This window comes from Coloeus monedula (genome assembly GCF_965178545.1).
Source record: "Coloeus monedula genome assembly, chromosome: 21".
In the NCBI taxonomy this organism is placed as follows: Eukaryota; Metazoa; Chordata; class Aves; order Passeriformes; family Corvidae; genus Coloeus; species Coloeus monedula.
The window spans coordinates 2,925,669-2,939,619 of record NC_138801.1 but is presented as its reverse complement, the minus strand read 5'-3'; the positions used below and the strand labels follow the sequence as shown (position 1 = coordinate 2,939,619).

The 13,951-nt window shown below is 47.1% G+C and overlaps 1 protein-coding gene across 1 annotated transcript; it reads left to right on the top strand.

Annotated features, from left to right (window-relative positions):
• The first annotated feature begins 2,723 nt into the window (after positions 1-2,723).
• Positions 2,724-11,748, top strand: PPP1R26 (protein phosphatase 1 regulatory subunit 26). Its single transcript, XM_082294957.1, has 2 exons — positions 2,724-2,813; positions 5,599-11,748. Exon 2 carries the CDS (start codon positions 5,660-5,662, stop codon positions 9,626-9,628), a length of 3,969 nt encoding a protein of 1,322 aa, XP_082151083.1. The 5' UTR covers positions 2,724-2,813; positions 5,599-5,659; the 3' UTR covers positions 9,629-11,748.
• The last annotated feature ends 2,203 nt before the right edge of the window (positions 11,749-13,951 follow it).

Sequence of the window (13,951 nt, the reverse complement as noted above, 5' to 3'; positions counted from 1 at the left end):
TCTCTCTTCCTTTTTTTTTCCTAAATTAGATCTTTCTATTATAACTTCAAGGCCTCATGAGTCTCCTTGGCATTTATTAAATAACAACTAAACTCTTCAATTTGCCATGTTACTACATGATCCAGTTGTTCTCCATCTAATAAATCATCTGAGATCAGACTGAAGGAGCTGAACAGGGCAGGGAGATGTTGGAGCAGGGCCAGCACTGAGCATCCTGAAGCTCAGTGGAGCCATGTGAAAAATGGACCCCAAATACTGAGGGTCAGGGAAAATCAGATTTGGCTCCATCCATCTCCTTTCTCCACTGCTTTTTCTCCCAAAACCTCCATGGGCACAGCAGGATTGTGTTGTTGTGAATCAGTTTTGCCCCAAAACCCAAAGAGGTGCTTGGGGAATGCCGCCAGCAAAGGGTTTGAACAACCCGAGGTTATCAACTTCCCTCGTGCTCTATACATGGCTGTGTCCTCAGCCAGCATCAGCTGTGACCCATATTCCCAAAAAACAGCAGCACAGCAGATATGGGCAGTGTTTTAACATAGCTCCATGTAGGAATATTAATTGGCCACGAAGCCACAGGTTACCTGACAACAAAATCTGCCTGGTGAGTCATTTTATTCCTGCTAATTTGGTTTTAATCTTGTCCTTTCTCTTGCTAAAAAAAAAATAAAATAAAAGCCATCACCTGAGCTGTGATGTCAGGCTCTAAGGTATCCAGAGGTACCTGTAATGAGCACCTAACCCTGCAAACAGGAGGAGTAGATCCGGAGGTCGGGGGAGATGTTTCATTTTGGGAACGCGAATGTTTCCCTGCCATTCCAGCCATTCTAACGAGAGGCCCAATTAGTGCTCTTCGTCATCTGTCCAGTGGGGACAGGGACCACTGCTCTCATTTCCGCCAAGAGCAGGGATCAGGAGGACAAATCGCCCCTAATGGGACCTTGGGGAGAGGCTCTGCTCTTCTTCCAAGTCAAAGTGGCACGCAGAGCCACAAATGCCACCTCGGCTGGGAACAGCAGAGCTCTCCAGCAGCAGCCAGCCTCCCCCCTCCAAAGCAACTGCATGTGCACAAAAACGCTTATCAGGCTTCTGGCCACAGCTTTGACTTTAATTTTATTTTAAAAGTGCATTCACATGTAAATTGACTTGGCCCGGGAGGATACATGAATACAAGAGCCCTTTCTTTCCTCTGCCTCGGCATTAGGGAGGAATATGGTGAGCGGAGCAAAGTTTCCTCACCTCCAGGCTGCAATTCTGCAGTGAAGGAAAAGCAAGTCCATTGTTTCCTCCTGCACACAGATGCTGGCTGTGCTGTTTTCAGCAGTCTCGTTCAAGCGAGCCAGATCAGAACATAAAAGCATGTTACATATCCCAGGGACAAGAACACACAGGCAAATGTCTTATCGGCTCTGTTTTATCTGTTGTAAGAGCAGGAGATAAATTAATACGAGTTTATAACTGTGTCTGATGGTTTGAAACATGGTCCTGCCCCACATTCCCAGGGTCAGACCTGGTTTGGTGGGGCAGGGGGAAAAATTCTAATGTGAAGCTGGAGATGAGGAAAGGGCACAGAAATACATGTGCTCCCCAAAATGAGAATCTCTGGGATAAAAGCTGGTGGAAATCTGTTCCTCTCCATATATCAGCCCCATATCTTGTGATGTGTTGCCACAGAGTGAGCACAAAAAGAGAGCAACACTCTCAGTCACCCCATTTTCAGCCTGGGACCCTCCATACCCGCTGTTCCCCACTTGACATCACCCAGCCTGAGCATTTCCCCTGTGATTTTGAGGACACCCAGCCAAAAGATGCTGATTTCCTCTGCAGCATCACAGGTGTTCCAGCCCCACGGGGAAACAAAATGCACGGACAAAGTGAAAACAGGCAGCACTTTGGGTTGAGGCACCAGGTTTTTGTTTGCCAGAGACGAGGAATGGAAATGCTTGTGCAGATTTATAGACTGAGAGCTGTGACTCACTCTGTGTGTTTTAGGAATGAGCAGGTTGAAACGGGTGTCCCGAAGGGAAGCATCCCACAGCTTGGTTCTGCTCTGGAAGCACAGGGATGATAGCATAGGGTTGGCAGTGTATCCTCGGGGAAAACCCACTTGCCAACAAAACAGGGATGAATTAGAGCACTAAAACCTTGCTGTTCTGCTGTGTGAAACCTCCAACAGTCCAACAGCTCCAGGAGCCCCAGAGCCGACCGCTTCAGCTGCTGAGAGCAGAGGCCTTGGCTCTCTGCACCTCAGTTCTTGTTCTGCACCCCCAAACTTTGCGCCTGGGACAGCCAAGTGTTGCATCCTGCCGATATTTTGAGTTCCCCCACTCTGGCACCCCCGCTGCACCCCGAAGGGAGCGGATGGATCATCCCCCACCCCTCTGCACATAGTTATGAGACAAGAGTCGAGTACAATCTTGTTCTTTCCGCTGCTGTTTTCCCAGTCCGCGCCGGGACGGCGGTTTGGAGCCCGGCCCTGGCCGCGGGGCTGCGGCAGGAAGCCGCAGTGCCCCTTCCCCCGGCGGCCCTTCCGTTACGATCGTTACCGGGCTCCCGCCGCCCGCCCTCCGCTCCGCGCCGGCTTCTCGGGAGCAGCGGCCGCCGCTGCCTTTGTGCCCCGGCCCGGTGCGCTCCCTCCCCGCCTCCCCGCCGGAGCCCTGCGGCGCATGCCTCCCGCTCCCCGGGGGCAGGGAAGGAAGCGCCGCCCGCCCCTGCACCAGAGCGGCGGGCAGCGGCGGAGCGGAGCCCGGCGGAGCTGACAGCCCGGCCCGGGCGCCGCCGACCCCCGTCCCCCCCTGTCGGCCTCCTCTCGGCAGGTGAGCGCCGGGCGGCGGGCGGGGGGCGCGGCCGGGCCCCGCCGCGCCGGCGGCCGAGGGAGGCCCGGGCCCGGGTCCGGGGCGGCGGAAGGCGGGAAGGGGGAGCCATGGCGGCGCGGGCAGGGCCCGGCCGGCCGCGGGCAGTGGGCGCGGCGCCCCGCGGGGGTCCCGCGGGCGGCGGCTGCGGGCTGCCCCCGAGGGTGGGGGACCCGTCACAGCCCCTCCGGGGTGCCCCCCGAGGTGGGGGTACCCCCGTGTCCCCTCACACAGCCTCTGTGGGTGCCCCCCGCGTTGGTGTCCCTTCATGTCCCCTCACACAGCCTCTTTGGGTGCGCACCGGGTTGGTGTCCCTTCATGTCCCCTCACACAGCCTCTGTGGGTGCGCACCGGGTTGGTGTCCCTTCATGTCCCCTCACACAGCCTCTGTGGGTGCCCCCCGGGTTGGTGTGCCTTCATGTCCCCTCACACCGGGGGGTGTCCCCTCGGAAGTCCTCTGTGGGTACCCCCTGTGTGGGAGTCCCTTCATGTCCCCTCACGCAGCCCCTGTGGCTGTCCCCTCATTTTCCCTCACAGAATTATAGAGGGTACCCCCCCTCCTTCTGGATGTGTGTCCACTCATTTCCCCTGTCTGGGTACTGACGCTGGTGGGTGTCCCCTCATGTCCCCTCACACCCTAGGTGAATGTCCCCTCAAATCCACTCGCACCCTCAGCGTGTGTCCCCTCATTTCCCCTCACACCTTCTGTGAATATTCCCTGGGTGCGTGTCCCCTTACGTCCTCCCTCAGGCAGCACCCAGGTGTCCCCTCGCAGTCTCCATGGGTGCCCCGGGTGGGTGTTGTGGCACAGAAATTCACCCCAATCCCATGTAATTCTTGCAGGACACCCCCAGTCTAGGTGTGGCATAGCAAAGGTACCTGCCCCTTCCCTGAAAACTGTGGAAATAGGTTAATAGGAAAAACGTTGGGGTTTTATTTTTTAATGAAGCTGGGAGCTAAAGTGTGTTAATTGCATTGCTTCAAGGTAATGAGGTATCCTAATTTCTGTCTTTTTGATCCTTAGCTGCCTATTGTAAGGAAAAGTGTTTTTAATTTATATTTGCCCAAGTGAAAGTGTTGGAGGCTGTTGGGAACTGTGTTCAGGCACAAGTCAGGATTGTGAGGTGCTTTTGGTTAATTCATGGCCAAATACAGGTTCTTTTGGGAGCACTGAGCTCTACTGGTGTGTGTAGAGCTGAAATAAATCCAAACTATCTTCAGTTGACTCAAAGGTGGAAGTTAAAACAGCTTGTGTTGGGTTAATCCAGGTACCAGCCAGCAAGGAGAGATGGTCTTGATCAAAATACTTAAAATTTTAATTCTGTAGGAATGGCTTGGGACAAATTCTCACAGAGGAAAAGAAAAATCAGAAGAGCGATGAAGAATTGTCTTCCCTGGTTGTCTGTTACCTTTCAATAGTAAATAAAAAGGAGTTTTAAAGAGTTTAGAGTCATTAATCCTTTAAAATATTTAATGCCACTGATTAATTTGAAACCAGAACTAGAGAATAATTGACAAGAGCAAGGTCAGGGAGGTTTCAGAGGGAAAATCGTGTCCCTCTAGGTTGGCAGAGTCCGGTGCCCCTGCAGTTGGGACTCACTGTGTTTGTGCAGAGCCTGGGCTTGAAGAGCCACCCAAATGCTGTAGTTTTTTGGGAATTGCTGTCTCCCTTGATCCAAATGATGCTGCAGGTGAAGCCTTCAACCCTCATGGGACCATGTGGAGATGGTGAACTTTTTGGGGTGTTAAATGGAGTTTTGTGGATGGTTTTTTTCAGTCTGCCACAAACCAAAGCATCGTTCTGTCTGCAGTTTCGACTGGAACACAAAGAATAGTTCCTAATCTTCATCCTGCTTTTGTGCACTCCCAAAGACCTGTGTTTGCCAAGAGCTTTTATCCTGCAGTGAGGCCGGATGATTGATGTCTTGGGGTTATTGCTGTAGAGCGTGTCTCAGGAAGAAATTAAGTTCCCTGTCCTTCTCTCTGAGCTGCCCCAAGTACCTCAGCTGTGTGTGTTTAACGCTAAGTCAGATCAAGTAAAAGCTGTTTTGGGATATTGTGTGAGTACTCTGCTCTCTGAGGAGTTGGTTTGTGTCCCACCATCCCAGATCATGGTCCAGCTGTCTCCACATCCACCCATCCTGCACCATGTGGACACAGCCAGCGCTGCTTTCGTTGGAAAACTGGAAAGCTGAGCTGTGTGTTCCTTAAAAAGGGCAGTTATGCCAAAGGAAACAACAGGCAGAATATTTTGCTGGGTTCTCCACTCCCACCAATTCTACTTTATTATGAAAGAATTCCTTAAAATTGTTCTTTCTCTCTTGCCACAAAGTTTTCTGCAGAAGTATTGAGACAACCTTAGTGCAAAGGGGATTGCACACACCAGTGCACTGGGGTATCATCACAGTGAGTCTTTGTGTGTCTGGGCAGTACATCATTATTTAGGAGCACATGCAAAAAGGACTGGAAAGCGCAGGAAGATTTTCAGAAGTTAAGATAATTACTTGAATTGGGTTATGATTTTGCCAGAAAATACTACAAACCACAGAAGATGAGTGCTCTGCCTTATGCCCAGTGGCAGTAGTGACTGATTTACCCGTTCAAGTGATGTTGAGGAGTAACTCCTGTGATTATCTGGCACAGTAGTTCTGAGTGTTAATAATTTACAATTTATGTTACCAGGATTATTACATGGAATTTCTAGAAGGCACGCGCGTCATAAGTATTTTCCTTTTTTTCTTTGTTTTAGGATGGAGGAGAGACCAGTCTGAAAATCTGTTCCACTGTGGACTTTGCTGTGGTCTGCTAGAATGTTCCTTATGGATGCTTCTCCTCTGGTAGCTCTTCAGACAAAATGGGAGTCCTTTGGACCAGCAAGGAATTGTAGATACCCCGTTTGCTTCCCTGAATCTGACGGCGACATCACCAGAACCTCTGTGAGTGCCAAAGTTCAGATGATCATAAACAACCTGCAAAGCCAAGAGCCTGCCCTGGGTATGAACAATGAGTGTGGCTGTGTTATGCAGAAGAAACAGAAGGAAGAAAAAGGCACCAGTACCAGGGTCCCATCCAGCACCACGTTGCTGCGGAAGCATCCTCAGTATACCCGCTGTGGGTGCCCTGAGGATTCCGATGACACCGATGTGGAGGAGAATGTGGAATTTGAGACTCTCCTGCTGGATTCTGACAGCGACGATTCTGTGGACCGAGGTATAGAGGAAGCCATCCAAGAGTACTTGAAAACAAAAAGCAAAAGTGCCCAGTCATTACCGAGGAATGCAGAGCGTACTGAGAATGTGAGCAGAGACAAAAGGTTTAAGAGAGAATTCTCCCAGAACAAAGTGGCCAGTAACCTCCTCCCCGTGAAGTTTAAAGCCGAGATGCTCTCTGAAGAGTACCTGTCTGACCACCTGGGAATTGGGAAAAGGCTCCAGCCTGCTTCCCCTCAGAGCATCAGCAGCGATGACTCCTTCGAACAGAGCATACAAGCTGAAATAGTGCAGTTCTTGAATGAGAAGAAGCAGCAAGAAATTAGTAAATGTGTTACTGAGGAGGATAAAAAAGATTCCCGTGTGAGATCTGTCCTGAAATGCAACAAAGAAGCAACGAACAGAACAAACTGTGGTGCTATAAAGCAAGGTTGTAGTGCACTGCTCCTGAGGCACCATCCCAAGCTGCAGAAATCCGGTGCCCAGTCCAAGTGTTTGCAGACAAAAATCCAAGCAGAGCCCAGTGATTTCAGCCAGGTGAACCAAGCATATCTAGAAATGGCCACTGCCAGCCAGCCCTGGCTCGTGGAGCAGAATGAGGGAAGTGGAGCTCATTACTGGGAGCCAAGGGAAGCACTTATCAAGGAGAGCATGCACACATCTGACTCGAGCAGCGATGATGGCATTGAAGAAGCCATTCAGCTTTACCAGCTGGAGAAAATCAGGAAAGAGGCAGGTCATGCAGCAAACTGTGTCCCTTTGCAGAGGGAACAATTTGATCCAAAGGGTATGGCAGACATTTCTGCCAGCCTGACAATTAGCTCCACAAAAAGTGCCTCACCAGAAATCCATAAAAACCCTATAAGCAACAAGAGAAAAGAAATTAATTCCAAGTCAACAGGATTAGAAAGCACCAGCAATGACTTTAATAAGCTGTTTAAACCACTGAAAAAAGCCAGACATTTTGCACTTCCAGAAAACAAGATTGCTGCTTGTGAGCTCACACTGCAGGCCTCTTGCAGAGCAGACACATCTGCAGAACTCATGTGTGCAGAAGCTATCCTGGATATTTCCAAAACGATCATGCCATCCCAAATGGGAAGCGACGGCAAATCCCTCACTGCAGACTCCTTCTTTTCTCCCCAGCTTCTTTCATCCTCCCGTTGTGAAAGTGACAGCAGCCTTGTGGACAGTGATGACAGCATAGAGCAAGAAATCAGGACTTTCTTGGCTCTGAAAGCACAGTCAGAAAACCTTGGAACAAAACCTCCCAGCCTGTCACACTCCATCCAGATGCCTTTGCCTTCTGATCCAAACAACCTCACCGGGACCCTTGAGCCTTCTCTGCCCAAAACACTTAAATTATCCCTGAGTCGCAAAAGGAGACTTAAAAGGGAAGGCAGAACAGCAAAACAAGGGGCATCAAAAGCACCTGAACAGCTGGAGACAGGACTTTTCCAGCCAGGTAACTATTCCAAATTCCCTGTGCTCCAAGAGGAGCGCGCCCTGAGCAGCCCCGCAGAATTCCGGGATGCTCAGAGTAGTAAAGACCCGAGGCAGCAGCAGCTGATGTCTCCCAAATTGTCTGGCTCTGATGGCAGCAGATGTGTGGCCTTGGACTCTGTAAACCCTTTTGTGCAGGTTCAGAGTAGCACAAAAAAACCTATAAAAAACCCCACCCAAACCCCAGAGAGGGAGGGGTCGGGTGATGAGAGCAGCTCTCTGGACAGTGATGAGGACCTGGATAGTGCTATCAAGGACCTGTTACGGTCTAAAAGGAAGTTAAAGAAGAAATCCAAGGACCAGAAAGCTCAGTGCAAGAAGAAAGTCAGATTCAGTGAGACAGAAACTCAGCTGCTGGATGAATTCAGTAACCTCCAACAAAACGAGTGGAAATGTAAAAATCCCTCACTGCTGAAAAGCTGCCTCTCAAAACCAAGGAAAGCTGTGAGGGAGAATGCAGTCAGGAACCCTCCAGACAACATCAGACTTCCCAATGACAAGCCAGAAACCATGAAAAACCTGGAGTTTAACTTACAGCTTAAAAAAGGCAATAAACCTAAATCAGTTTCAAACCAGCGGGGGGCTAAAAATAGAAAATGTGCTTTCCCAGCTGTGTCGGACACCAGTGACAGCAGCTCAGTGGACAGTGATGACAGCATCGAGCAAGAAATCAGAAGGTTTTTGGCAGAAAAAGCTAAAGACTCTGCAAGCAATTCAGAGGTGCAAAAAGGTGATGCAAATCTGGACCTATTTAGAGCGACCAAACAAACTGGTAATAAAGGAAAAGCAAAGCAGCAGCCGGTGGAAAATGAGATCGACCTCGTGCTGGGTCAGAGTCAAAAGACTGAGGTAGCTCAGCAAACTGAGGAGGTGAAAAACTCTCCGAGAACAGAAGGGAAAAGTGCAATGTTAGCTGGCAGCAGGAAATGTGCTTCCTCTGCAGAGTGTGTTCCTACTACTGGTCAGTCAAAAGCTAAGCAAGGACTGGGGGGGGTCAAAGGTGGTGCTGCTGGGGAGTTACCTGGGAATGCAACAGGGAAAAGGAATGTCCGTAACACAGAGCCCCCAAAAACCAGCAGAAATGAAGGGTGTAAAGTGAGAAAAGTCATGAATGCAAAGCCCAGATCTAAAAGGAAGAATACCTTCCAACTAAAAATCTCAAGTAAATTTATTGCAGGTCTCAAATATGCCCGGGACCGGAAGAAATCGATGCTTTTGAACAAAAAGCAGAAAGCAGAGTGTTTGCTCACCCAGAGCAGTGCCTTGGGAATGGAGGCAGCTTCCCAGGACACAGATGTACTTAACCCCTTGGCAAAAGGTGAATTTAGTGGGGAAATTACACCAGCAATAAAAGCACCCAGTTCCTCTCAGAAACTCACTGTGGGAGGGGCAAGTCCCCATGTAGCAGAAACCTGTGCAGGAGCTGAGGCTGCTCCTGTGTGTCTCAAAGTGGCAGCTGAGGGTTGCAGGAAGGCTGACACTCTAGGGCATCAGTCACACTCCAGCCTCCCCTCACAGGAACCAAGTGTGGCAGCAGGAAAAGCTGATAAGGCTTGCAGAGGAACCTCCAGAGCTGAGAACAGCCAGCTGTGGATCGAGGAAGGAGGTGTCCACAAAGGCAGCTGGGCTGACTCCACTGTGGATCCCCCACGCCCTGAGTGCAGTGTGGGAAAAGCAGATAAAGTCAGCAGAGACCCAGCTCAGCAGAGTGCTCAGGTGTGCAGTAAGGGAGGGAATAACCAGCTGGACAAGAGGCCAGATCCAAGTTTAGCTTGCCCAAGGCAGGAATTCAATGTGACAGCAGCAGCAGTGGATAACAGTGGAGGAGCATGTGCAGAAAACAGTGTGCAGATGTGTGTTAAGGAAGAAAAAGCTGAGAGGCAGGAAGAAAGTCAGGTAACCAGCTCCAAAATGGAAGGAAAAATACCTGTCCTGCAGAACAGCGAAGCTGCTAGTGAAGTACACCAAGGGCAGGAATTTTTAACCAAAACCTGTGCAAAATTTACTGATCTACCTGCAGGGGACTGCCCAGGTTCCCTCATGGAAAAAAAGGTTTCAAATATGTAAGTACTTTTTTTTTTTTTTTTTACACTAGCAGTCTTTTTATAAAATAATTCTCATTGTAATTACCTTGGTAAAACTTGAGACAGGAAAGGAGAGGCAGTGGGAGATGCTGATACCTGTATATCATACACACACTAATGTGAAAATAATTCTATTTAACAGGGATATCATGGATAGACATACGTAGCTTTTGTAGAATTTTGTAAATTATTTAAAGTGCTCTAAGGAAATATTTTTTATAATGATTTTTAGGGCTTGCATTCCTACAGGATACTGTAGTTACTGTAGATAAGATATTGGCTAATCACACTTTAAATTATGAGGCCTCTAATTGTCTCTCGAAGGGAAACCTGTTTGTGCACAGAATTTATTTGGGAACCTGTTAAGAGATCCTAGGAAAACACAGCCTTGGATAGCAATGCAGATGATCTGACACTGGTCACATCCGAGCTGCCTTAGGACAATCCTGTGGGGTGGGTTTTTGCTGGGAGCTCAGTTTTCCCACCCTGAGGACTGTGGGATGAGGTGCCTAAGCAGAACTCGAGTGCAGCTGTGGGTGTGGAGATCCAGCCTGGAAGATACAAATGCAAATTCAGGTAAATCAAGTGAATGGCTCTGTCTGCACATCCTCTGCAGAGTGATCTCAGCAGCTGCTCAAAGTCCTTTTGAATACCCAGAACCTCCTGCTAGCAGATGATTCCAAGCACAATTGCAGTCCAAGACAAGTGAAGGAGTGTGTCTGTTCAGACAACGTGATTTCCCTAGATTTCCCTGGATTTCCCTGGATTTCCCTGGATTTCTGTACTGTCAGGCCTGCAGGGCTCAAACAATTCCTCATTATTCTCAACTATCTCATTTGATGCCCTGCAGTTACCCAGAGATGGCTTTTGGTTTCCTGAATGAACTTTCTGGAATTGAGTGCCCTTAACTTTCCTTTTTCAGAAGTGGTTTTTTAAATGTTACATTTCTGTGAACTTTTCACTGACAATTTTGGTGCAATAAAGCAAAGCTGGGTTTGCTGTAGGAAGTCACAACACAAACGCCACGGATCTTTTCAGCACTGTTCTTTCTTCAGGCTCTTTCTTTGCCTCCATTGCCAGCAGCCAGAATAAAGCAATTTTTCACTACTATCTTCTTATTTGTACTGACTTTCAACGGGATTGAAGTAGCACATTCACATCACACACACACACACAAAGTGCCCCCACATTGGTTTCACTGCAAATTCAAAAGGTGTAAATTGGAGTTGTTGGTTCTTTCATTTTCATTTGTGTGTCGTGAAGTCCTTGGAGGAGTTTGTTCTCACATCTTGTCCCTGTGAATTGATCTGATATTCTCTTTGTATGGTCTTCTGCAGAACTTTTCTCAGCCAAACCACCACTTAGCATCACTTTGTTTCTCAGTCACTTCAGGAGTCTTCCTCCAGGCTGGCCTTAAACTTGCAAAATGGAGCAAAAGCAGCCAAGACTGGATCCAGTATCCCACGGTGTCCCTGGTGTGATGCAGAATATGGGCAAAATGCGGTGTAGCATAGAGTAGTAACTGTGGCATGTAGAGAAATAAACATCCTTGGTGTGTTTATGCTGTCGTGCAGCTACGTTTGAAACATGTTTATAGTGCTCACTTTGGCATTTCTGACTGTCCAGCCACCTTTTTGTAGCCCTTGGGTTGGTTGGCCGGGTTGTTTAAAGGTCAGTGTGTTAGCTCATCTCCATTTTGTGGTAGGATACCTTGGAAAAGTGTTTTTTACTTAGCTCAGTGCCTGCAGTCCCTCTCCACAAGTTTATCTTTTGCTCTGCCTTGATTCCTTTGCAGGATTTGGGCCTTTTGTTTGGAATAGTTCAATAGGCTGGTATTTTAAACTAGAAGTTTTCCAAGTACCTTGCTTTAAAAGGATTAAACTGTATACTTAATTTTCCTAGAGATGTTGGAAGCACTATGTACTGTTTGTATAAAAAGCTGAATGTTTCTCCTCAAAAGTTTTCGGTAAATCCACATTACAATTTCAGAGGTGTCTCGTGCCCTTGTCGCTGTGTCTGTGTCCTCAGTACCACTCGTGACCTGATTCACTCCCAGTGAAGATGCAATTCCAGTTACCTTGTGCTTTAAATAAAACCTGATTTCAAACAGCACTTTTTTTTTTTTTAATTGATGAATTTGATTTGTATATAGGAAATGGTGTACATTGCTGAGTTTCTAATGTTTAATAAATGGGGTTCTGCCCATGGACCGTGAAACTGGAGTGCTCCTATGGTTTGTGTCATCATCTTGAGTGAGTGATAACTTTTGTGTTCCCTTTTCCCTCCTGACTGAGGGTGTCATTAATTCTTTGTAACAAAAAATAAAGGAGGAGAATTTACAAAATACAAAGGGGTGGCTTTTGGGAGGTGAGAATGGTGCTTGTGGTAGCAGAACTCCAAGAGTTTACTTTCCTGGTGTTTGTGGTCAAGGAGTAGAGTCTTTCCTTGTGTAACTAAATGTGTGTCAAGGAACATCTCTGGAACTGGAATAGCAGCCAGGGCTCCAGTGGCAGTGTCCTCATCCTGGCCCAGTTCTCATCACTTGTTCAGAATAGAGAAGTCTGGTGGTTTGGAGCAATAAGAAATCCCTCTTACACATCACTAAAGGCTGACCAGCTGAGGAATAAAGAAGATTATATTGAGTGGGAATGAATTCATGAGCAAGAGTCCCACACGTGGTGCCAAGGTTGGGACTGCAGCACAAATCTCTCGAGGCTGAATCTTCATAGGTGCATTTCCAAAAGCAGATTTTATTTCCTGTTTATAGTGCCCATGACAACCCCAGAGAGGCCACAGAGAGAGCACAGACAGCACAGCCCTGCTAGCCCTGGGGAGTGCCCAGAAAACTCCTTTTTCCTTTATTCCCACCCTCCTGAGACCCCGGTTAATCCCTTATTGCAGTAGAAACATGGAACCATAAACTCAGCTCTTCTAAAGCTTGTGAGGTTACCTTTTTTTTCATGAGTGCTGGTTCATGGTTTTTAAAAATGCACAATGCTATTTTTTCTTTCCAGTCAGAGCACAAAACTTGTTAATTTAGATATTAAGTGATTAAACTACTTGGTGTTTTTTATTACAGCTCTGGTGAGTTACAGATCCTGGCTGCAGCACCACAGCTCTCAGATAAATCTAAAAAGAGGTTTATTGCTTCATTTTTTTACCCCAGTGACTGTTTTTGTGTGCTTTGGGAACAATCTTCAAGGATCCTCAAGGGACCAGAAGGACTCCCTTAATTTTTTATTACCAGTTCTTCGCTGCTATTTTAGGAACACATGTTGTGATGTGTAGCTGCTCTTTATACAAGGCAGGAACACACCATTCCTGCCCCCATTTCTTTTATTAATATAGAAGCTTTTTAATTTTTCATCCCTTCAGTTTGTGATAGTTCAGCCTCACATAATTTTATCTGCAAACGTGAAAATCTTCCTTTCAAAAGACAGAGTAGAAAGAGATTGTTTGAGGTAGATCCTGTGTGGTAAAATGTGTCATTTTTAGGATGATATTTTGAATTTGTACAGGTATTTCTTTTTAAAAAATTGTATTTGGTCTAACCTCTGAACACTTAGATACATTGCATGCCAAACTCTTCAAAGGAACTGGTTTCAAGAGTATAACTAAAAGGGAAGAAATTGAGGCAAGGAAGAAGAGGTGGGTGTTTTCAGATGGAGTGGGAAAATATGTGACAGAATCCACTCCATTTATATTCTTAAGAGGCAGCCTTATCTCTAAATTATGCCACCTGCAGAAAAATCTGTGGATAAAAATACACATAACATTGCCACAACTATTTCAATTGATTCAGCACTTTGTTATTTTCTCATTTCAGGAGAAGAAAGGGAAGTTCTAAGAAGCTCCAGGTATTGTCTAGAGTCTAATACAAGAGTAACAGCAAATGAGAGAGGGTTGCTTATTTCTCTTCCTATGTTAAATCTTTGAAATGTTAACTTTTCAGGCCCATTGGTGCTCAGTTTATTTACCTGTTCCAATGTATTGGTGTGTTTGCAGCAGAGGGGGGTTTACCCAGCTCTTGCTATGTTTGAGATAACCACATGCCACAAATAGGGAATATTTCTGACATGTGAGAAATATCAGTTGCAGTGGTGTTTGGACATAATGTTAGACTCATTATTTATATTCTTAGCAAACAGTTTGAATAATATTATGCTCATTTTTAATGTTACGTTACACCTGTAAGGTGGGACTGTTTCTCATCCATCAGGCAGAGTGGTTTCTCTTAAAAACTCATCTTTACCCAAAAATGTTCAGGTGTTCTTTCAGTGTACTCACTGTCCAACTGATGTAGTTT

Coding starts and splice junctions, on each gene's coding strand:
- PPP1R26 (XM_082294957.1), top strand. CDS start 5,660: ATGTTCCTTATGGATGCTTCTCCTCTGGTAGCTCTTCAGACAAAATGG.